A 25805-nucleotide genomic window follows, 5' to 3' on the forward strand; every position below is an offset into this window, starting at 1 on the left:
TTCTAAAGCATCAAAAAATTCCTCCACCTCTACCTTAGTAGAACCTTCTGTTGCACCATAGGCAGAAATAAGTCTCACCGTCCAGTTCCCCATTCTGATATTTGCCCACATTACTCTACTTGAGACTGCTTGCCATTCAAGAAGATTAGCCTCGTATTTAGTGTTGAATACTATGGCTACTCCTTCTTTTCCTTGATTGTCATTTCCTGAATATAACATTTTATATTTATTGCTCAGAAAGATCTCACCAGTTTTTGTCTTTTTTGTTTCAGTCACATGTATTATGTCGATCTGGTACTTATCTAATTCCTCAGCTAGCTCCATTTCTTTGCTATTCAGGCTTTTTATGTTGATAGTACCAATCTTTAATTCTAGTGATGTTGAGTTCGGGTGTGCGAGAGCATTTAAGTTGTTTAATGACTCCTCATGCACCAATTCATTCTTTCTCACACAAACGTTTATTTACTGCTACTTTTCAATTTTCTGTGGTGACTTTTCATATTTTCATGGTCACTGTGCATAGAATCGGCATCAACAGTTCTCCTCACTCTCCTCCAAATCAGTCAAAACACATTCAACAGGTATTTAAATCCTTCACACTTCATATAAAAACTCAGAATAAATTCTCTTCATTCATTTTTTACTACCTCTTTTGGATCAGTTTTTCCCTGTAATATATTGGTTAAGAGCACAATCTACAGATCTTCAAATATGTTAACACGTTTCTTCCTTCTCATCAATGTTCTGCCCATCTGTAGTACTTATGCCTATAGGCTAACAATCTTTCATATATTGAATTAAATTTTTTTTTTAAAAAGTCATTGCTAATAAACCTATTGGTTAATGGACTGAAGGATGCAAAAATTAATTTCACAAGGCCAATCTAACCAGTATATTGTATAACATTTTTATCATTCTGAAGTGTGATTAATAGAATTATTTTTGGTTGTGTTTGAAACCAATCTACAGTATTATAATTAATTAATTAGTTACCTTCTGTGATAACAAATAATAAATAAATTGATTGAAAGTGTAATTGGCCATTGTGCAATAATACATCCTTGAAAAGATGATCTATTTATATCATATGATTTTGATATCATTTGTAAAACACAGTGGTAAATATTGGTACAGAACTGCAGGAATCAGATCTGAATGGCTGTAATTTTTTTTTTTTTTGTTTAATAAACATGCATCAGTGCTTGATAATCCTGCTAATATTTCAGGATTTATTTTTATTTTATTTTGTGTCATTTTAAGTGGCCAGCTGAGTGGAGAGTGTGCTTCTGCTGTCCAGCAGACTGTGGATTTGAATCCCACTCTGGGGATAGATATTTGTGATTATTTTTATGTGGCAGATAATTAGTGTGATTTCCATTACTTTGCTTATTAGAAACCTGAAGTAGCTTCAAAAAATCCCATGTTTGGTGAGTAAAACAGGCTTTTCAGATTCTCTAACCTGCCCACAGCACTAATGTTTGATAGGTTCACAAACTTTTATTTTTGGGAAATTACTAAAAAAGAATTAAAGTGTTTTATAAAAAAGGAATTAGTAAAAAAAGTTTACTTGTAGTTTTCAAATTGTTAATAAAGGCATTTGAGTTATTAACGTCTCAGAAATGACAAAATTTAAGTTTTTAAAAATCTGAAAATTCTTCTAGACATTTTTTTGGTCAACATTTTTTATTCCCACTTTCATGATAAAATTTTTTATCAAGAAAAAGTAGAATTGAACATAAAATTCTGTTTTAAAAACACCTACTCATTTCTTATTAGGGAGTTCTGCATTATGCTGTAACTCTTCAGGCATATGAGATAACATTATTAATAGTTTTGCCTATGGACAATTGGAAATGTTTTGAAAGTGTAGTGCATTTGGTCTAGAGACCAAATGTGTTACTCTTTCAAGTCTCCAACAAGCAGTATAGTGATTATGCACACTAGGTAATAAAAAGCATATGTCTCTGAAAACTTTCACAAACATCCTTTGCGGTAGTGTGATTTGAATTTAATAACTCATTAGTTGCAAATCTGATAATCTGTCTACCTAGATTATCTGCCCAGGCCAGTGACTCCATATAAAAGTTAAAAGTAATTTTTATATGTCCTGATATGGATACTTAGATGCTGTTATCTAATTTTTTTATTTCATGGAAAAAAATATACCTAGGATAATAGTTAACTGTAACTTTAAACAATTAACTAAATTTTATTTAATTATTAAGCCACTATTTTGCCTTGGCTACCAGTTCCCATAGTCATAAAAGTAAGAATATGCACTATGCATATATAAAGCCAAACAATGGCTCTATTACTAAATTGTGTGATCCTATAATCCAGTGAGGACAACAAGATTTTACTGCTTAATAACTTAGGCTGTTGTTTGTTTTCCTTCCTTCCTTTGTACGTTTGCATATTCTTTCCTTTATGCCTTTTGAAGATGGCTTGGTAATAATGCAAAATATTTGCATAATGATGAAACAAAATTTGATTATTTTTCCTAAGCATTTGTTTCTTTCCATTAATGAAAAATATGGTAATTCTTATAATGAGATATTTGGCACACTTTGGGTAATTTGTTTTGAAACCAATATAAAATAAATAGGCATCTGTTTTGAGTTTATAAACTTTTGGAAATTTGAACACTTAATATCTGTCCAAAGAAAAATTTAATATTGTTAATAGATAGTCTGTTTTTCTTCAGATGGAATGCTGATACTAGAATTATTGAAATAACATCTTGTTTAATTAGTCTTAATGCTGATTTTGCAGAAAATACAAGGAGATGTAATAGTCTTAATTTTGTTTGAATTGTGAACTCTTTCTCTCTTTTTTTTTTCAGGATATTACACAGCAGCATTTATGTGACTTAACTTCTGTTGATTTAGTTGAAAAATGTGCACGATTCCACATACATTGTGCAGCAGTGTTGTGTTTAGAGGAGATGGCAACTTTTGATGCTAAAATAAACAGTGAAAACTTAACAAAGTGTCTTCAAACCTTGAAACACTTCTATCATGATTTGGAGGTAAAGAATATTGCATGTCCATCTCAAGCAGAATTTTGGGCATATGATGTCCTTTTAAATCTTAATGAGGGTGATGTGTTAAGGTATGAATATAATAATATAAATAAATCCTTTGAAACTTAAAACCTGCTCATAAAATATTTAAGATGTGATAGTTGATATTTTTCATTCAATATACTTATATACACTGCTCAGAAAAAAGTCAACAGACACCCCATGGGCAAGGTACATCGTGCAATATAATGAATCACATGCTTGTAGCCAGTATAAATTCGAGGATTAGAATATGATGTCCCCCCCCCCCCCCAATCAGTGCAACTCTTTCTGGGTGAAATAGATGCAAGAAGGGAACTGATGGAATTGGAAAAGGCATTGTGAAAGGATGCCAGGCTGTAGGCCTATATGTTTGGCAAACACAAATTGGGCCATCTCGGGTCAACAGTCAGTGATACCATACTGAGATGGAAATGCTGGGAGTCAACTTCAAGTACTACTCACAGTGGATGACCTACCATATTCACTGAATGTGACCATAGGATGCTACAAAGGATAATATGTAAAATCTGCCATTTGTCAGCCAACATGTCGAAAGCAGAGTCCTGGTATTGACTGGAACACAAATGCACAAAAACATTCAGAACCAAAGCTCACAACATTGGTTTCCATGGTAGGACTGCAATATGCAAGCCTCACATTACCTGAACCAACATGCAGTGTCTTCAGTAGTGCAAAGAGTGTGTTGTACAGCGGTTGGGACAGGGAAGCTTGAAAAGTTGTGTCATAGAGCAATGAATCACTCTACATCCTCTACTGAGCAGATGGATGGCTCTGGGTGTAGCCGATGTATCGGTGAATGTCTCTTACCATAGTGCATAACCCCAACTATGAAATTTGGAGGTAGAAATGTGATGGTATTATCCTGTTTTTCCTGGTTTGGTCTTGGAACTCTCTCTTTGGGATGCCACGAACATTGAACTCCAAGAGGCATCTGAACATTCTGGACAATGCACTGCTTCCTACTTTGTGGCGTTTCTACAAAACTACCATTGTCTCTTTCAGCAAGACAATGCACAATGTCATAAGGCTGCTGCTGTAACTGCGTGGGTTGTGGACATGAACGTCATCACACTTGACTGACCTCCATAGAGCCCTGATCTCAACTCTATTGAACATCTGTGGGATGAACTGGAGCATTGAGTGAGGTCAAGGGACTCTGCCCCCACAACAGTCCAAGACCTCATTACATGCTTACAGGAAGAATGGTCCAAAATTCCCATTGATTGCTATCATATACTTGGGGAAAGTATGTCCTGTGGGATTGCTGCAATCATCACAGAGAAGGGAGTTCCTACATCTTATTAAGGTGGGCACCATGGCTGTTTGTTCTTTACATTGTGGAGTCTGTTGACTTCTTTTCAAGCTGTGTATATAAGTGATTACTGTTCATAAAAGAATGTACACCTATCATACAGAACTGTAGATAACCTGTGAGTTGCATAATCCAGAAACAATGCTGTAGAGATGTAACGTCCAACTCTTTTTCAAACTAATTCATGAATCCATTAAGAAGCATGGTGGTCTCATCTTGAATGATGAAATTAATCCTAAAGATATTTGTAATTACCTATACTTACAGCGAGACTTAAAATAATCCCCTCTCCCTCCAAAACCACCTGCCCAGCATGTGTAATATGAGAATAGAAACATGATCCATTAGCCACTATCTTATTTCAAATCCTCCATCCTGTTCTTTGGAGACCTTTCTTTCTTTTGGTATCCACTGAGTGCTTAATTTTGTCTACCTTTCATCTGGCAGTCTACTAATATGGCCAACCCAGCTTCATTTACATGCTCTACAATACTTCACAATATCTTCTACTCATCTCTCTAATTCTAATATTTCTTATTCCATTCCTTTTTGTTATGTGGAACCCAAGGCTCTTTGGGCCACATGCAACCTGTTGCCCAAATGGCTTTTCGGTCATCGCCCGTGTCTCACTTCCATAGGTAAACACTGGGATAATGCACATATTGAATAGCTTTCTTTTTAAGTATACAAGTAAATCTCCTAATAGATAATCTTCATACAACCAAAATGCTTGGTTTCCTTTATGTTATTCTTCTGTTTATTTCTTTATCTTGTTTCTCCTGAAAACTGACTGACTGACTGAAGTAAATATAGTCCTCTACAGTTTCAGAAGGATTATCTGCTAATTTTAGATTTGATCTGAATTTATCATCAGTTTTGTTTTAATTATTTAATCTTTAAACTTTTCTTTTTTTTTTTCCTACTTTCTCTGTCAAGGTCATTTAGCATTTTCCTTAGCGTCTTTATTTACACTAAAAGAACAATATCATCCATAAAACGTAAGTGATTGAGATTTTTTTCCATATTTAATACTGTATAATTAATTAAGTTTACATTGACATTAAAGGTCATTTCTTGCTTTTCAGCCTTTAGAAGAACTTAGCTGCATCCATCCATCCATTTATCTGTCCATCTCTCTCTCTCTCTGTTTTGTTAACTGTTGAATTGACCATGCCACTTTAGCTCTGCCACACATTTCTGAATGTTAACAGTCATCTGTTTACTTCCATTCTTTAAAAATACTCACATCTGTGGTCTCTAGTTTACATGACCAACTGCTTTATTTGAAACCTAAACTCTCGCATCCATAAAATAAAATGAGTTTGAACACTGTATTGAATACTGCTAGTTCAGTGTTTTGGCTAATTTCCCTTTTATTCCATATAAATTTATTCAGTTGGCTTCTTACCATACAAACTTTGCTTATTCTATTGTTTATTTCCATATTTAATTTACAGTCTTCACTAAAAATTGAGCCTGTCATCATTCAGATCGTGACATGTACTTTGGGGAGAAGGGGATGTACAGGATACCGTGCTAGTACTATATGAAAAATATACACTGTTACTAATTTCCTATTGTTTCTTTTCAGCCAAATTAATCTATCTATCAGGAGCCCATTATTGTCAGATATTATATTTCAGTCTTCTGGAGTACTTCTAATAGCATCAATCCATCTACATCTTGGTTTTCTTCTGCATCTTTTTCTTGTCATCATCATCATCATAGCATCAAATAAAGCTTTGCTGACCTTTCCTCTCCTTTTCTGTTTAAGGGATAATACTAAGAAATTTTTTCTATCATGTTGTACCATTACCATCATACGCCTGACACCTATAATATATTTATTTTCAGTTTTCATGTCTTTTTTCATCTCTAATTCCTTTTACAATATTCTTTTCTCTGTTTATTTTTTTTCTAAGTTTTTCCATAGTTCCTAGAACATTTTCCCACATTATTGATATTTATCTGCTAATTTACTTTCCAAGCACTTTATACACTTTCTCCTTTTTGAGGTCAGCCTGCTTCCAGACAACTACACCACATTCCTCCCTCTTTGAATCAGTGTGTTTTCTTGGGAGTTGGCCTTCATCACCCCAAGATTTAGCCCTTGCATGAGGGGCACCTGTTTGTGATGGAGAATACCTCCCATAATATTACTGGCCCTTTTCTTTTTCATCTGTTTTTTTTATTCTTTCTTACAGACATCCCTAAATGTCTATTTCTGTTAAATCAGAACACATTATATGATTAAAATATCATTATGCTAACCTGGTACTTCTTGGAGTTTTGAGTTTGTCACCTGTGCAACTTTTTTTTGTCTTTTTAGTATTTTTTTTATTTTTAAGATTTTGTTCTAGAATATTTTGTTAAGCTGATAATATTATCTTCTATGTTCAAGTATTTCCATGACTTTTCTCCTCCCTTGGCTACTTTTATATATATAAACTAGCGTCTCTACATTTTTATATGCTCAAAATATACGTGCCATTTTAATGTTATTAAAATTAATGACATTAAAATTAATTAATGAATTAAGAAATATCAGTGTCGATAAATAAAAAAAAAAAATATATATATATATATATGTAGTTTCAGACAAGTACAGTATATACACATTATACTTAACATATTGAAATCATATTCTTGTTATAATCCATATTTTATTGAAATATAACTTTATGCGTGAAGTATCTTTATGACTGAGCAACTTGCATATAGAGAGCAGTTTATTGACTTCATGTTGAGTTGATCTTTGCTCTCTGCATCACATAATGCAAATCACACTCCCTTTACTGTGTGTATATGATTCTGTATATTATGAGGAGCATCACTTCTTAGATCTGTTCAGACATTTATTATGTTCAAATGGGGGGGGGCTAAATATACAGATATGCAAGTGCCATCTTGATGGACAAAGTCACATTTTTCATATATAAGTATGAAAAACAGTGTATTATCATATTATTATACTAGTCTGGATGCAAGAAAGGTCTACTAAGTTTATTTACTGGGTCAAAAAGTATATCATATTTGACTTCTGTCTGTTTGTGTGCATATGTGTGCTCATCCTTACATGTTTGACTATCTATAGCTAGGAGGTATTTGGACAAGTTAATGTTAATGCTAGAATTTATATTTAAGTGTGTTTGGTATCCAAAGCCATTTCTAAAGATTCCAAAATTCTTTTGTTTTAGCCATAAGAAGGGTGTAACAGTTCACATTCATTCCATAAGACTTGATGTCACTCTCTCTCTCCATCAAGATGTCTTGTGGATCAGCTGAAGAGAGTATATGTGATAACAGAATAGAGCTGAGGCTTCACTTTTATGGTATTCAATATCTCTGATATGTTCTTCAATGTGTTCAATAAATTTTTCTGTCTATAGTGGTGTCCTGCAGTCACAGCATAGTCGATCAACACCTGGATATTTTAGTGGGCCATATCAGGATTTTTCAGGATTTTACAGATTGAAGTAGTGATCTCATCCCAATAAAAAGAGTGAATAATGTTTTGAGTATATGTTCTCTGAGAATTTTCTCTAGTTTTACAGAAATAGCACTAACATAAGAAATAATAATAAAACCTTTGATTTCCTTATCTCATTGGAGGTACCACAAAAAAGTTCTCTTCAATTTAAGTTTCTTCAATGTGTGTGTGTGTGTGTGTGTGTGTGTGTGTGTGTGTGTGTGTGTGTGTGTGTGTGTGTGTGTGTGTGTTGAGGAACATTGACCCGGTTGTTTTGATACATTTGTATAAAGAGAATTTAATGACTGAAACCGAGAATAATTCATCATCATCAAATTCCTGCCATGTACCCTCAACGGGTGTACAGGATATGATAGTACTACATGAAAAATTTACATCATTACTAACTTCCTATTTACAATTTTCCTCCAAATCTGTCTGTTACTTGTCAAGACTCCAATATTATCAGATCTTATATTTCTATCGTCTAAGGCACTTTGTACTGTATCAATCCACCTATATCTTGGTCTTCCTCTGGGTCGTTTTCCTGCCAACCTGGCAGAGAACACTTGTTTTGCCAATTTTTTCCTCGCACATTCTGTTTAAATGACCATACAACCTGAGATTAGCTCTGCTAACACATTCCTGGATGCTGACAATGTCAAGTTCTTTCCTGATATCCTTGTTTTTAATATGATATTGCCATTGATGCCATCTGTCATGCCTCTAATCTTTCTCAGGACTCTCAGAGGTCTCTAGTCTTTGGTCAAGTGTTTTACTTCTGACCGAGCTCTCAGATCCATAAGTTAAAACTGGTTTGAACACTGTCTTGTATACAGCTAATTTAGTGTTCTGACTAATTTCTCTCTTATTCCATATGAATTTATTCAATTGACTTCCTACTATACCAGCTTTATTGATTCTGTTGTCTATTTCCATATTTAATTTACCATCTTCAGTAAAAATCGTGCCTACGTAGCTGAAACATTTTACTTGTTCCACAGGTTCTCCATTCACAACACAGTTGATGTTTTTAATGATTCTGCCTATTTTCATTGTTTTTGTCTTTTTAATGCTGACCTTCATACCATATCTATTACAACAGTTATTCAATTTAGTCAGAGAATCTTGCAGACTTGTAGCAGATTTATTTAGTAGTATAACATCGTCTGCATAAAGCAAAGAGCTGACATTAACATCTCCAATTTTGATATCAGGTTTAATACAGCTTTCCTTCATAATGTTATCCATATAGATAATGAATAACAGAGGGGATAATGTACATCCTTCTCTCACACCAGATTTAACATTAAACCATCTTCCTGTACTTCCTTCAATTCTAACTGCTGATTTACAACTCAAATAAAGACTAAGTATTGCTTGATATAATGCCCCATCGACACCATATAACTGTAGCGTATTGAATAGCTTCTCTCTTGGCACCTTATCATATTCCTTTTCCAGATCTACAAAACTCAAATAGATATCTTTGTTATATTCCCATGATTTCTCCACTATTTGTCGTAAAGTGAAGATCTGATCCTGACAGCCTCTATTTGGCCTGAATCCAGCTTGTTCTTCACCAAGCTTTTCTTCTACAATTCTTCTCAACCGTTTCTCAGGTATACTTGCATATATCTTACCAGGAACACTCAGTAGGGAAATACCTCTGTAATTTTTACATTGTTTCATTTACCTTTTTATATATGGGTACAATGAGAGCTCTACTCCAATCATCGGGAATTCGTCCCTCTGTCCAGGCCTTCTGGACTATGCAATGCAGCCACTGCAAGACTTTTATACCACCATACTTCAGCATTTCTGGTCGAATATCATCTACGCCTGCTGCCTTTCCACATTTTTAAGCCTTTGATGGCTTTTGCTACTTCAAGTATGGATATGTATTCCTGACTGTATGCCTGGTGAGTGTTTTTTACCACTGTGCTATCACTGCTTGTTTCATTTAGCAATTTTTCGAAGTAATTACCCCATACTTCAAGGATATTGTTTTCTCCCGTTTTCATGTCACCTTTATCATCTCTAACTCCTTTTACTGCACTCTTTCCTCCATTTCTAAGCTTCTTCAACAACCTCCAGAATATCTTACCACCTTCTTGATATATATTTTCTATGTTCTTGCCAAAGTCTTCCCATGACTTTTGTTTAGCTAGTTTTACACAGTGTTTTGCTTTCTTACATTTGTCTCTGTATACTCTAAGAGCACTAGCTGACTTATTTGTCAGAAACATTTGATATGCTTTCTTCTTTTCCTTCACTGCCTCTTTAACTTCCTATGTCCACCATGGAGTTCTGATTTTTCTATCTTTGCAGACAACCTCACCACATGCCTCTCTTGCTGAATGAATCAGGGTTTTCTTCGAGGCTTGCCACTGAATCTCTAAAGTTTGGTTCCTATTCTCAAACTCTTTCATTTTTTCTTCAATAATCTTTGTGTATTTTAGTCTACAGTTCACATCTGAGAGCTGCTCAACTTTTATTTGCTTTAAAACTTTCTAACATGTTATTCTTTTCAATATGAAATTCGATTTTATCCTGCTCAAGACTAAATAGTGATCACTTCCAATTTCAAATCCTCTGTACACTATGGTGTCCTGCACAAGGGAGAAAACATCACTATCAACAATAACAGAGTCAATGAGACTTTTCTTATTCCTAGCCTCTTCTCTCCATGTGAATTTGTGCACATTTTTATGTTTGAACATGGTGTTAATAATAACCAGTCCATGTCCTGAGCAGAAATCCAACAAATATTTGCCGTTATTATTAGCTTTGCTCTTTTCTCCAAATTTTCCCAATATATTTTTGTATGTCTGACAATCATTTCCTACTCTAATATTTAGATCCCTAACAAGGACCAAATTTTCCTTTTTCATTGTGTCAGTTGCTTTCTCTAAATCCTCAAAAAATTCCTCCACTTCTACCTTAGTAGAACCTTTTGCGGGACCATAGGCACAAATAAGTCTCATTGTCCAGTTCCCCATTCTGATATTTGCCCACATCACTCTACTTGAGACTGCCTGCCATTCAAGAAGATTAGCCTTGTATTTAGTGTTGAATACAATGGCTACTCCTTCTTTTCCTTGATTATCATTGCCTGAATATAACATTTTGTATTTATTGCTTAAAAAGATCTCAACAGTTTTTGTATTTTTTGTTTCAGTTACCTCTATTATGTCGATCTAGTACTTATCTAATTCCTCAGCTAGCTCCATTTCTTTGCTGTTCAGGCTTCTTATGTTGATAGTACCAATCTTTAACTCTGGTGATGTTGAGTTGGGGTGTTGTTTCAGATTTGTTCCAGTAGCTGACTTTTCGCTGTTCACTCTGGTTCCCTGGTGAAATCAACAGGGGCCTTGTTTAACCGGGCGATGCCCCAGCCGGCATGAAATTTTGTCATGTTGTACCATCATTTTGTAATTTGGTTTAAGCCAATAAGAATTACAATTTGGTCGGCTAAATCCCAAATTGCCAGCCCATCCTCGTTCGTTCAGTATCCAGGTAGATACCCAACAGGGTGCACCACGAGAAGGTGAGGAGTGGACATTAGGTCAGAATCCCTGGTCGGTTCTCCGCATTCCTTTAAAGGCTATGTGGAGGTCTCCACTCAGTTATACAGCTTTGACCCTTAAGCACTGTGAGAATTGTAATGTTTTAATGGTATAACACATTACTAGTTTCGGCTTTTGACAGTCTTCCTCAGGTGTCTTTTAAAAATAGGAAACAGCATTAGAAATACTGAAGCTTAAGAAAACTGAGAAACACAGGAAAAAATTGCAGTACATAATTAACATGAAAAAACGTTGTAGTTACATTTAAGTTGTTCTTTCAATCGTGGCATTGTTTGGTGAGTGCATGCTTGCAGTCTCTCATGAACGCCAGTACTGAACAACAGCAAAATGGCTATCTGGGAGGTTGTAGCTCAAATTGTTATTTAAATGTTCATGATTAAGGATGATTTCTCTGTACTTCACAGTTTTTCTTTCAAACTCATCATGGCAACGAAAGATGTTTTTGGATCTATTTCAGCAGACTGAATGACCCTGGTGTTCATCATCAGGATTGTTTGAGAACAGAACGTGACTAGACAAAGCACTGGCACATGTTTTTTTGTAAGAGATGTCTCTCTTATGCTCCTCTATACGTAATTCAATAGATTTATCTGTTTGACCAAAATAAGGGATATTACAGTCACACCATATCTTGTACATGCCAGGATATTTCAGATTATGATGATGAGGCTTCGGATGACTTACTAGAGAGCGGATTTTTGGAAGTGTAGTAAATAAAGTCCTGATATTGTATTTCTTAAGAACTCTAGTTAATTTTTGAGACACTGAACTGATTTATGGGATAGAGATATTATCCTTAATATTGGTTATTTCTTCAGTGCAGTGGCTAGGAGGATCTAGAAGGAAGTTTTTAATGGTTCTATCAGAATATCCATTTTGTCTAAAGACATGTGAAAGGTAATTAATTTCTTTTTTCAGGCTGTCAAAAGCCGAAACTAGTAGTGTTTTATATCATTAAAGCCTTACAGTTATTCTCGGTTTTAGTCATTAGATCTCTTTATAAATATATATATATATATATATGTGTGTTTGTATGTATGTATGATGTATGTACGTGTGTGCACATATAGCTCATGGAAATTATTTTCTGATTCAATATTAATCATCAAGCTATCATAATGAGAGCTCAATATCCATGATCCTGTCGTAATAATCATAATGCTATGGAAAAATGGATAACTTTAATTTCATTCTTTGTTTATCATTTATTATTCCAAATAGTTATTAAAATGATAAAATTTCTTCATTTTCAGGCGAGTTCAACAGCTACCTCATTCTATTCAAGAGTCTGAAGAAGTCACATTTGCTGTTCGTGTGTTTTCAGCATTGAACAGCAATAATTATGTTAAATTCTTTAAGCTCGTTCGTGAAGCTTCTTACCTAAATGCATGTATAATGCATCGCTACTTTACGCAAGTTCGTATTAGAGCAATACAGGTTATACTTAAGGCATTTTGTCAGCCAAATCATTCAGGACAGGTAAGTGATTTATAAAGTAAGGCCAATAATAATAAAATAAAAATCTTTATAAGTAGTACTTATATTATTAGGATGCCTCATATATAGATACATACTATTTAAAATTAAATGAATCATGTAGTTTTAAAAAAATGACTATAAAATAAAACAAAATAACATTTACTTTAATAAATCTTATTTACATAAGATAACATAATAAAACTCCCATATTTACTTAGTTCTTCTATAAAGTATCGTGTACATTCAATAAGTTTTTAAGATGTTTATCCTTTTTGAGCTTTGGTCCAGATTTCAATTGAGAATCAGCCATATTTCTTTATAGGCAAAAAAACTTTCAATAAAATGCACACAAATAAAGGAAGAAACAAGTTTTGAATTGATTAAAATTTAACTGCACTGTGTGTAATTAATTGCTACAGTTATGATATTTTAGGGTTTCAAGTGGCTTTTTTGTTTCCGTTTTATTTTTTTTTTTCTCTTGGTTGGGAAGACTAAGACTTTAACTTTGTCCTTGATATTTTTGCTCACATGTTTTGTTCATTATTATAATCTGTTAAGTTTAAATGGCTATAACATATCATTATCTGACTCCTCATAATAATAATTAGACTCCACATGATAATAATATCTCTTGTCACTCAGTCCCTACATACATATCATAACACTTGAACATTTACTAAAGATAGTAGTAATGGGCTATGAATAGTAGTCCATTCTGTTCACTCGCCATACACACAACTTGAGAATAACTTGGACCTTACATACTGTACTTAATCCATTCTCACCCAGTCTCCATGGATGACCCTGAGATCTTCCTCCATGCAACATGAACTGAAAAAAATCTTTCTATCTCCTTACTACCTCCAGGAATGACCTGAGGTCTTCCTCCATGCAACATGAACTGGAAAAAAATCTTGCTATCCATCCATTTCTCAAACTTTGGAGATCACATTTCTTCATTCTTTTCTCATATGCACAAATCTGTAGGCTAGATATCATCTGTTATTGCAGTCTGTGAATCTCTTTGACTATCTCTTCACCTCCATGGTATCAGAAGGTTATATCTGAGTACAGTTGTGGATGTGGTTTTTATCAAAGTCCTGTAACCTTATTTGTATAAATCATTGTTCCCTTCAGCATTGCTGTTATCCAGTGTACTGTCTTGGCCACCTTAGCAATGTGACCCTTAACCTTCAACCATTTGCAGCAAATTCCCATTAATATAATATTCTACCTATAATGCTCTCATTCCAAAAGGCATAACTTTTTGCTAGTTACTCATTATCTTTTTGTCCATAGAAACAGTTTGTTCAAATTAGCCAGCACTGCAGGATAATTTGAACAAACCATATTTAGATGGCTATATCTTATAACCATTTCCAAATTTGCATCATTAGCAAATAACTTGATATTATCCTCTAGACATTTTCCAATATCATTAATATCCAAGTTAAACAACAATAACCCAAGTACGGAATCCTGAAGTATCCACTAGTCATCATCATCTTAAACTCAACACCTCCCTACATTGTTGTCTGATACCTGTTAGTCAACTGTTCTTCCATTCATCTCACCAGCCTGTTTTGCATATTTATACCTTTGCTTGTTTATAACAACCTCCAATATGGAATTCTGCCAAATACCTTGCCAAAATCCAGAAGTATATACAGGGTGTTCGGGATAAATTTGACATATTTATAATTAATTATATTTTTCCGTAAGTTACATGTATTAACACACACTTCTCTTCATTTAAAAGTTTGGACCCTTCTTCATTCATATACAAGATGTCAGAAAGGATGGATAGCTGGAACCCACCTGAATCATGGAAGAGAATAACTTGTATCATGATGATTCGTGCCCGCCATCAAAATAAGGATATTACGACTGCTGCCCAATGCTCCCTGAATACAGTAAAAACAATCAGGCATGAACTAGAGACTTGCAATGGTGACTACGAGGATGTAGCAAGAAGAAAGATCCCTAGCAGACGATCTGATTGCGTTCGTACAGCAGAATTCCTCGCAAATCTGCAGGAACAGGTGTTGAAGAACCCTGGCATTGGAATTCGGGCTTTGTTCGTGGAGTTGCTAACTGTAGTCAAGCCCTGGATAACAAGGGTAGCCAATGGTAGGCCGTATGTATGGCAGCAGGATTCGGCCCCTTGCCACACCTCTGGGAAAAGTCAAAAATGGTTGTCTGAAAATTTCTACGACTTCACCAGTCCAAATGTTTGGCCTCCAAACTCCCCAGACCTTAACCCCATGGATTATTTTGTATGGGGCGCAGTTGAAAAAGACACCAATCGCACTTCCAGTAATACAAAAGCCCAGTTAATGGATAAAATTAAAACAGTTTTTGCGGCCCTTCCCAGGGAGACTGTAGCATCAGCTTGTTCGAGGTTCCGAAGCAGAATTGAAGCTGTGATCGATGCTAATGGTGGTTATTTTGAGTAAATCTTGTTGATAGTATTGTAATTAACTCTGCCTGTAATGTTTTTTTGTCAATTCATTAAATTTAATAGATACAAAGAAGATTTTCTTTTTCCTTACGAAACTGTCAAATTTATCCCGAACACCCTGTATATCCATGGTATATATATAGAGAGAGAGAATGATATATATATCCATTTTCTCTATCCAACACAGTGGTCTAGATGTGTCATATAAAGACCTTATAAAGAGGAATAATAACTTCCTAATTTCCTTATCTGGTCGCTTGTTAATATTATTTGGATCAAATACTTGACATGTCAGGAAACTTAGAAATACTTAGCTACTGGAACAAACCACAGAATTGAAGAAGGCACCATCACATATGAATTGGTGATGGTAAAGTAAAGTGATTTATAGGTAAATCACTTAGATGTAACTGGTAAAGATAAAGAAGGAAAAAAATGATCAGGAAACTTCTAAATATATTTAAGATATTATATGTGGCATCAGTTAGCTACCATTCAGTTAGACAACATTACCAGCAGTGGTATTAACATCAAAAGAGGAGTGAGACAAGGATGCATGCTCTCACCACTTTTGTTCAACATATACTCAGAGGTAATCTTTAAAAAGGCATTAGAAGAATGTCCAGAGGGAATCACAATAAACGGAAAGATTATTAATAACCTATGATATGCAGATGACACCATGCTAATTACAGATAACATCACTGATCTCCAAAAACTCATTGACAGAGTATACATAGAAGTATACATAGAAAGCCGAAGCATGGGAATAAATATAATCATGAACAAGACGAAATACATGGTCATCAGCAAACATCCAACCTCATCAATGAAACTGACACTCAATGGGAAAAATATTGATCAAGTGTCAAGGTACAAATATCTCAGTTGCTGGCTTAATGAACGGTGGGATCCTGAAATAGATATAAAGACAAGGAATGAAGTTGCACTGCAGTCCTTCATGAAAATGAGAACATTATTCTGCAATAAAGATCTAAACATAGAAGTCAGATGCTGAATGCTGAAATGTTACTTCTGGTCCATTCTACTCTATGGAGTTGAAACATGGACATTGAAGGCGGCAACCATCAAGAAACTTGCATTTGTGCAAGTTTCTTGATAGATGATTTCTTCAATGAGTCAAGAAACTTGACTCATTGAAGCTTTGGAGATGTGGCTATATAGAAGAATGCTAAAGATATCATGTACAGAAAAAATTACCAATGAAGATGTCTTAAAATCCATTGGCAAAGCCAAAGATCTCATACAAAAACAATCAAGAAACGAAAAACATCATATTTTGGTCACATCATGAGAAACGGCAAATACCAACCTCTACAAACTATTTTGGTAGGAAGAACTGATTGCAAAGGAGCTAGAAGAAGAAAAAGAATATCTTGGTTTGACAACATCAAGACGTGGACAGGAAAGAGTGGACAGCATACAACTGCTCAAATTAACTCAAGAACGCCGTTTGTTCGCCAAGATGATTGCTGACCTTCGATAGAAGATAGCACCAGAAGAAGATTCAGGCAACAGCAGTCAGTGATGGGAAGAGGGAGTAGAAACAGAATTTGTAAACTTCTTTAAATGGCAGGTAGTTTCAAGTAGAATAATGTGGGAAATTTTAAAATGAGGAATTGGCCGAGTGATTCATTTCTGTCTGTAGATTTTTTCTATTATCTTTTTTCTTGACACACACACACAAAAAAGATAAAGCTGGTGTTCTTGTTGTAGGTGTAAACAACAGTAGGAGAGTAGGAAATTAATCCTAGACATATAGAAATATTTTTGGAAAATTTTGTGAAAAGAGCAAAGTTAATAATATAATAATAATGGCAAGTCCTGCTTGATTTCTGTTCAGAATGTGGACTAGTCATCAGTAATACAATATTCCAGCATAAAGATAGGCACAAATTCACATGGAGAAGAAGACAAACAATTAATAAGAAAAGTCTCATGACTATGTTATTGTTGATAGTGGTATGTTCAATCAGACTCAAGAATATACAGGGGATTTGAAGTAGCTTTTAAGCAGGTTGCAAGTGTTAAATATGTATATGTATATACATATTTAACATTTAGATTTTAGAGGTGAACTATTCTTAGATATATAAGAATTATTGGAAAAGGCATGAAATAATAGAAATATGAATCAAACCTTAATACCAATGAAAAAATCTGAAGAAAACATTTATTGAATCATCCAAATGCATGCACTGAAATTTTCTGCAAGGATTGAAAAATGAAAACCCCATTACAAAATCAAGAAGGAAAAGAAAAAAATAATATTGAAAGTTCCAGATTTAAGTTCTTATTTTAGCATATTTTCTAAGAGGTTACAGAGAAAAATGTACCATTATCATAAAAGATAGCAAATTAAATATGGAAATAGATAATAGAACAAGCAAAGCTTATTATATTATCTTTTTCTGTTATGGAGTGCCATTTGAATAAATTTATATGGAATAAGATTGAAATTAGTTAAAACAGTAAACTAGTAGTATACATGATGATACTGTTCAAAGCAATTTTAACTTTCTTTCTGAGAGTTAGGTCAGAAATGAAACAAACTGTTTCATTTCTAATCTTGTTTTATCTTAAGATTAGAAATTAGAAGAAAATTAGAATAAACAAGATTAGAAATGAAACAATTTGTTTCGTTTCTAATCTGGTCTTGCCTTATCTCTAGTCTTGATCACAGACAGGGCGAAGATGTGATAATATTGAGAAAAATTAGTGTAATGAATATCGATGGCAGAATGATATTGAAAATGAATAAATTAGACAAGAACTTGATATCAGTGCATTCAAGAAGATGGGAACAGATTGGTTAGTTAAACACAGAATGGAAGAAGAGAGGTTAACAAAGTAGGATAGTAGGAAAAAAGACAGAGAAAGACCAAGATCTAGGTGAATTGATGCCTTAGAAGTCTGAAATGTAAGACTTGACAGTATTGGATACTTGAAAATAATAGATTGATTTAGAAGACTGTTGTTTGCTAGCAGTAATGTAAAATCAGTATGTAGTATTGTGCTACCATCCTACATCTGAGAGAGTGTGTGTGTGTGTGTGTGTGTGTGTGTGTGTGTGTGTGTGTGTGTGTGTGTGTGTGTGTGTGTGTGTGTGTGTATCATACTTATGAACAATATTTGTAAATCTGCTTTCTTTGTTTTATGTAGATGTTTCAAAAGATTTTTACACCTTCATTATTTAACTAGCAATTATCCAAATATTTGATCTTAATTTTAGTTCAGTTTATTTTTGTATGTAGTTAATTAATTTTAATGAATCCTATGATATTAATTTTATATGACAAATAATGTTACATCTGTTGAATTCAGAATGTAAAATAATATTTAATATATTTTGTTCATTCATGCTCAGTATCCTCTCGAAGAGTTACTTCGCATTTTGGCATTTGAAGATATCAAGGAAGTTGAACAGTTTTGCCATTGGTTAAATTTGAAAACTGTTGAAAAATATGTAAAACTCGACAGATCAGCCTTTGTAATTCCAGCATCACCTCCTTTAACAACAAGAGCATATATTTTAATAGAGAGTAAAAGAAAAGTTTCTGTAGGAGAGGTAAGATTTATTATTAGTGCAACAACTAATACTGTCTGTACTAAATTTTCCTAATTTATTTAAAACAATTATTCATAGTTTTATTCTTTGCTTTGTGAAACTGTGAAGCACAGATTGTCTGTTGTTGTTTTTTCTCATATTACTGTAATTTCATTTTCTGCTGAACATGCCCTATCCATTTGACATAAAGTTCTAAATTTGCTCTTCAGATACACAATTCTGGTTGTAATCTCCTCTCCTCTTTGAATAACTGTCCAAAATAACATCATTATACTGCAGAGATTTATTTATCAAACTTTTATAAAGAGCCTCTCAAAATTCTGAAGACTGAGGGGAAGAAGAAAATTTTTGATGCACTACATACATTTTTTAATGTGATTTCCAATCAAATTTGAATTGCCATTTAATTTATAGTCTACTGGTATTGTGGAGAATGCACTTGTAGAAGACAAAAAAAAATACCTGTACTTCAAAGCTTTTTATGAAAATCCATATAAATGAAGCATTCCTCTTATAGCAGTAGAACTTGTGATTTATTTCTTTTAACTGTCACTTGTGCCCATAAATTTTTGAAACCTATAGTACATTTTAGTATGGAGTGAGGTGGAGGAATAGATTATCTATAGGCCATTACTCTTATAGCAGCAGATCTTGTGATTTATTTCTTTTAACTGTCACTTGCACCCATAAAATTTTTGAAACCTATAGCACGTTTTAGTATGGGGTGAGGTGGAGGAATAGATTATCTGTTCTGTAGAGACAAAACATAGAACTTCTGTCCTACAATAAGGAGAGGGTACTAAAAGCCTTCTGGCTTCTACCTAAGCAATGAAAGTCATCTGTCACCTAAAAATGAATGTGCCATTTTTTGATGACCACTAAGTTGATGTAAGATGGAGAGAATTAAAAAAAAAGTCTGTATGAAAGTAGGATTGCACACATCTACGCTTGAAAAAATTTTTAGAGAGTTATTTGGGCATCACTATGGATATAATATAGAGTATTTAAAATATTCAGGGTGGTATAAGAATGTGATGGTTCATGTCAAGAAAGATTAGAGCTTGAAGCAATTGCAAGAAAAAACATCTCCTTTTTTTTTAGCAATTTAAGTGTGAATAAAGATAAAGAATAATATGAGTTCAGGTCAAATAATGAATGTCAGGATCATATTTTTACTTTCAAAAAGTTAGAAATAACAGTAATGTAATAAAAAACTGTATTTACATTTTGTAGATCTTGAAAAGAATATGATGAGATTCCAGGATAAAGGCTGTTCACAACTCTACAATTATACCATTCTTTGCTGTAAATGGCAAATCATACCAAACAAATACATAGTCTGTGTTTAAGCTAAGTCAGCAGTTAGAAAGTATGGAGTTGCAGAAAGGTTGTTTAATGTTAAAAGAAGAATAAGACAAGGATGCATGCTATCCCCACTTGCATACACCATCTGTATCAATTATATTATGAAGGAAAATCGCATTATAACATGATGTCAAACTTGGAGATGTTAATCTCAGCTCTTTACTTTATTCAGGTGATGTTTTACTCCTGAATAAATCAAGTACACTTCTTTGGGATTCTTTAACTAAATTGCATGCATAACTGCTGTAACAAACTTGGAAATCAACATAGCAAACATCATCTACATTTCCAGTTGTGAACCTGTAGAACAAGTATAATATTTCAGCTATTTAGGCACAAATTTTAGTGGCGATGGCTAAGTAAATATGGAAATAGACAATAGCATAGGTAAAGCTGGTATGTCAGAGAGGTAGTTGAATAAATTTATATGTAATAAGAGAGAAATTAGCCTTAATACCAAAGCTTGAACCCTCTCTTGCATACTGCAAGAGAGGGTTCAAGCTATTTTTAACTTACAGATTGGACAGTTGAGTTAAAACAGTTGGTCAAAGACTGCAGGTGACAGACATGAGAGTTTGAGCAGAATTAGGGAAGTAAACAATGGCATCAATAACAGAATCGACTAAACAAACACATGTAATAACCACAGTAATAAGTTTTAATAAGTAAATATTTCATCCTAAGTATCTTAGGACATCGTCAGTACAGTTAATTCAAATAATACTAGGAATAACATACAGTTAGAGTGCATGATTACAATGGAATTCCAATATGTGTGCAGTAGCGTGTTATAGAATTAAATTAAAATATATCTGAAGGAAAAAAAAAAGATTACAATTAAAATAAGATAACATATATAAAAATTATTTTAAACAATTTTGTATGACAATTTCCCATACTTTATTAATAGCAAGAACGCCATTACGGTTTAGATTTGGTCTGTGAAGTAGGGCTTCAGCGCTTTCTTTATATAAATGTTCATGTTTATATAGAGATCTATGTAGAAGTTTGGTCTTTTCCCAATGGATCGTATGGTTTGGATTTTCAACTCCGTGTTGTGCGAGGCCAGATTTTCTGCAGTTTGATAAGACGGATATAATCTTGATGTTCCGAAATGCGGTTATGAACAGATCTACCTGTCTGTCCATGGTAAGACAATTTACAGGAGAGTGGAACCTTGTACACGCCAGGTAGCATCGTGTACGAGGTTCCATGCTCCTGTAAATTGTCTTACTATGGACAGACAGGTAGATCTGTTCATAAATGCATTTCGGAACATCAAGACTATATCCATCTTATCAAACTGCAGAAAATCTGGCCTCACACATCACGGAGTTGAAAACCCAAACCATAGGATCCATTGGGAAAAGACCAAACTTCTACATAGATCTCTATATAAACATGAACATTTATATAAAGAAAGCGCTGAAGCCCTACTTCACAAACCAAATCTAAACCGTAATGGCATTCTTGCTATTAATAAAGTATGAGAAATTGTCATACAAAATTGTTTAAAATAATTTTTATATATGTTATCTTATTTTAATGTAATCTCTTTTTATTATTATTATTATTATTATTATTATTATTATTACGGGTATCTCCATGGAGTCAGTAGACTCATCGCGGGAGACCCAAACTAGCAAAACAATATCTGTCATATCTCTTCTTGAATTCATTTACAGATGAAGAGCCCACAACAAAGTCAGGCAATGAATTCCACTCATTCACCACCCTCCAGGCAAAAAACCTTGTTCTGACACCTTTGTTAACCACACTCTTCTTTAATTTCCAGAGATGACCTCTTGTTCTTCCATCACTATCACACAGCTGAAACATTTCCCCTGCATCAATCCTATAAAAACCTTTTAGTAATTTGAATGTTTCTATCATATCCCCTCTTCTTCGCCTATCAACCAATCTCTGCAATCCACAAGCTCTCAATCTATCAATGTAGGGAGCATTTTTTATATCACTCACCAACTTGGTCACTCTTCTCTGAACCCTCTCCACAGCCTCCTCATCTCCAAGGAATCCAGGTGACCAGACCTGAGCACAGTAATCCAAATGTGGAAGTATCAATGCTTTATAAAGGGGAATAATAACCTCTTTATCTCTGGATGTCAGTGTGTTCCTCAACAACCAAGTAATCCTATGTGCAATCTTGGACACCTTAGCAATGTGTCCCCTGAACTTCATCTCCTTATCCACCAACACCCCCAAGTCCCTAGCCTCATCAATCTCTTGGAGTACCTTTCCATCTATGTAGTACACAGCTGGTAATCTTTTAATCCCAAAATGCAAGACCTTACACTTTTCCACATTGAACTGACATCCATTTTCTTTTGCCCATTTTACCAGCCTATTTAAATCCTCCTGCAAACTTTCAACATCAGCTTGATTTTTTATTGCACTACACAACTTTGCATCATCAGCAAACAACTGAATATCTCCCTTTAAGCCGTTTCCTATATCATTTATATACAAATTAAACAACATTGGCCCAAGCACAGAGCCCTGAGGCACACCACTGGTCACCTGCCTCATTCTGGACTCGGCTCCTCCATACACCACCTTATGGTATCTCTCCCTGAGCCATTCTCCTATCCATATCACCAATTTAATATCCATTCCCATCTGCTCCAATTTGCGTAACAGTGTTCTATGGGGTATCCTGTCAAAAGCCTTAGCAAAATCCAGAAGTACCACTGTGTAGCCAGTTCCTTTGTCCAACTCTGATGTTATTCTATTATGGATAGTTAATAGATTGCTAAGGCAGGATCTACCTTTAACAAAACCATGTTGGCCTCTATAGAGTATCATATCCTGATCCACCCATTCTTGAATTTTGTCTTTAACCAACTTTTCCAATACTTTTACCACTACTCCTGAGATGGTGATTGGTCTGTAATTCAATACTGCAGTTTTAGAGCCACCCTTATGCAAAGGAACCACTTTGCCTAACTTCCACTCCCTAGGGACCATACCAGAGTTCAAACTTAAATTAAATATCCAGGTAAGAGGGGTTGACAATTCATTTGCACATTCACGCAACACCCGAGCTGATATTCCATCTAAGCCTACCGCAGTGTTTGCATTTAAGTTTCGCAATATATTTAATACCTCTGATTCTTTAGCTTCAATTCTCACATTAGGTATTGCTATAGGTATAGAGATATCCTCACTTGGGTGATAGACTTTTGAGAAGTGATCACTCAGTAACTCGACTATTACATCTGATTTTGTCACCTCAATACCATCAGCACCCACTAAGGTTATCCTTCCGAAGTCATTCTTCCTCTTACTTGCCACATAGCGGAAGAACTCTTTGGGATTACCCTTGATCTCTTTGGCTAAGGTCTTCTCATAATCTGATTTAGCTTTTCTTACTATGCTGGTAACCTTCCTAGCTTGAGCCTTGTACTGCTCATGGGTGTCCTGATCGCCCTTCTCCTTGTAAATTCTCCATAACATTTTCTTTTTTTGTAGTTCAAGCTTGATACTACTGCTCATCCATCTAATGCCTGCCTTGTTTGACCTCCTGACCATGGGGACACAGTCTGATATTGCTTTCCTCAGATACCCGCTGATTTTATCCCAAGCACTGCTAACATCTTTCCCTTGCGATATGTTCTGCCATGGGATGGCTGCAAGCTCACTCCGAAGCTTGTTATAATTGCCTAACCTGTAGTTTCGTACATACCCCTTCTTAATAGAAAAATCCACAGATTTTGCAACCTCCCAAGTCAATACCACATGATCGCTTTCACCAACTGGAGGTAACGAGGTCACCTTACTTATGCATATAACCTCTGAACCAATAACCAGGTCCAACACTCTCACACCACGTGTCCCTTCAGTTATATGCTGTTTCAAGTAATTATCTCGTAGCAGATGTATGAACTCCATTTCCTTTTTGCTACGTGATATTTCCTCCTTCCAATTGATATCACCATAATTAAAATCCCCCATAATAATCACTAAGCCTTCACTCATTGCACTAAGTTGCTGATGCATGAATTCAATATCTCCCCCTGTACTCCCTGGCCTATAGCAGCATCCAACTGTATATTTGGTTGCATTGGTCACTATTTCGCACCAGACTGCCTCAAATGAACTCTCATTCACATGTCTATCATCATGATATACTACTTTCTTTGGCTGCAACACATCAGCTATCATCAACAGTACTCCTCCTCCTGTTCTATCTTCTCTATCCTCCCTGAAAATACTGTACCCATCACATTCAATTCCAGTGACCACATCTTCTGCTGACAGCCAAGTTTCACTAATGCCTACAACTTTTGGTGAGATTTTACTGACTAATGCCAAAAATTCTTCTCTCTTATTTCTAATGCTTCTAGCATTGGTATACAAAAATTGCAGATTCCCTCTAGATCTTGTACCGGCTTTAGAACTGATATATAAGTCACTAACTACCGTAGTCCTATGCCGATTTTTTCTCCAGATATATTTTAATTTAATTCTATAACACGCTACTGCACACATATTGGGATTCCATTGTAATCATGCACTCTAACTGTATGTTATTCCTAGTATTGTTTGAATTAACTGTAGTGAAGATGTCCTAAGATACTTAGGATGAAATATTTACTGATTAAACTTATTACTGTGGTTATTACGTGTGTTTGTTTAGTCATAAATTCTCCACAGGTTTCATTGTACAATAAAATAACAAAATCATATTAAAATTTAGCATGTTCATGCCTGGCCAGGATGAATCATCTCCTGTACTTGACCTTCGGGTATGATACAAAAGATTTGCATATCAGTGGACATGCTGCAAAACATAGGGTGTGCTTCAATTGAAACCAAAACTGTAGAGAGGATAAAAAGAATGTGTTGTTTCAGAATACATTAAAAACCAGTAATTGAGTGGAATCATATATTTTGTTGGTATATTTTAATTACTAAAAGGTGTAAGCTAACATTAATGAGACATTTCAGTTTCAGTGAAATCTTTCATTAGAGGCAAATGAATTACTAATAATTAACAGTTGTGGTATTATGTGTGTCCAACTTATTGGACACACATACTCTTTACATGTTAAATGTTAAATTAGTAAATGACATTAAAGAAGGCATATCCATCAACTAATAATGTTGATTGATCAGATGATTCATCTAGGCATGGCATCATTTATATATCAATTGATGGAGTAGCATTACTACTTTGTCCATAACATTTTTGATGTAAGGTAATGTTTTCTCCCTGGTGCAGGACACCATAGTGTACAGAGAATTTGAAATTGGAAGTAATCACTATTTAGTCTTGAGCAAGATAAAATTGTATTTCATATTGAAAAGAATAACATTTAAGAAAGTTTTATAGCGAATAAATGTTGAGCAGCTCTCAGATGTGAACTTTAGACTAAAATACACAAAGATTATTGAAGAAAAAATGAAAGAGTTTGAGAACAGCAACCAAACCTTG

General features: G+C 34.5%; 1 protein-coding gene across 1 annotated transcript in view; it reads left to right on the plus strand.

Annotated features, from left to right (window-relative positions):
• xmas (RRM_XMAS2 and SAC3_GANP domain-containing protein xmas) overlaps nucleotides 1-25805 on the plus strand; it is a 523534-nt gene that overhangs the window by 188702 nt on the left and 309027 nt on the right. Inside the window, exons 9-11 of the mRNA XM_090401436.1 lie at nucleotides 2843-3111; nucleotides 12710-12935; nucleotides 18785-18985. Coding sequence (XP_090257562.1) covers nucleotides 2843-3111; nucleotides 12710-12935; nucleotides 18785-18985 — 696 coding nt within the window. The remainder of the gene's footprint in view (nucleotides 1-2842; nucleotides 3112-12709; nucleotides 12936-18784; nucleotides 18986-25805) is intronic.

This window comes from Typopeltis vanoorti, chromosome 12 (genome assembly GCF_054136105.1).
Source record: "Typopeltis vanoorti isolate ZY-2024b chromosome 12, IOZ_Tvanoo_1.0, whole genome shotgun sequence".
Lineage (NCBI taxonomy): Eukaryota > Metazoa > Arthropoda > Arachnida > Uropygi > Thelyphonidae > Typopeltis > Typopeltis vanoorti.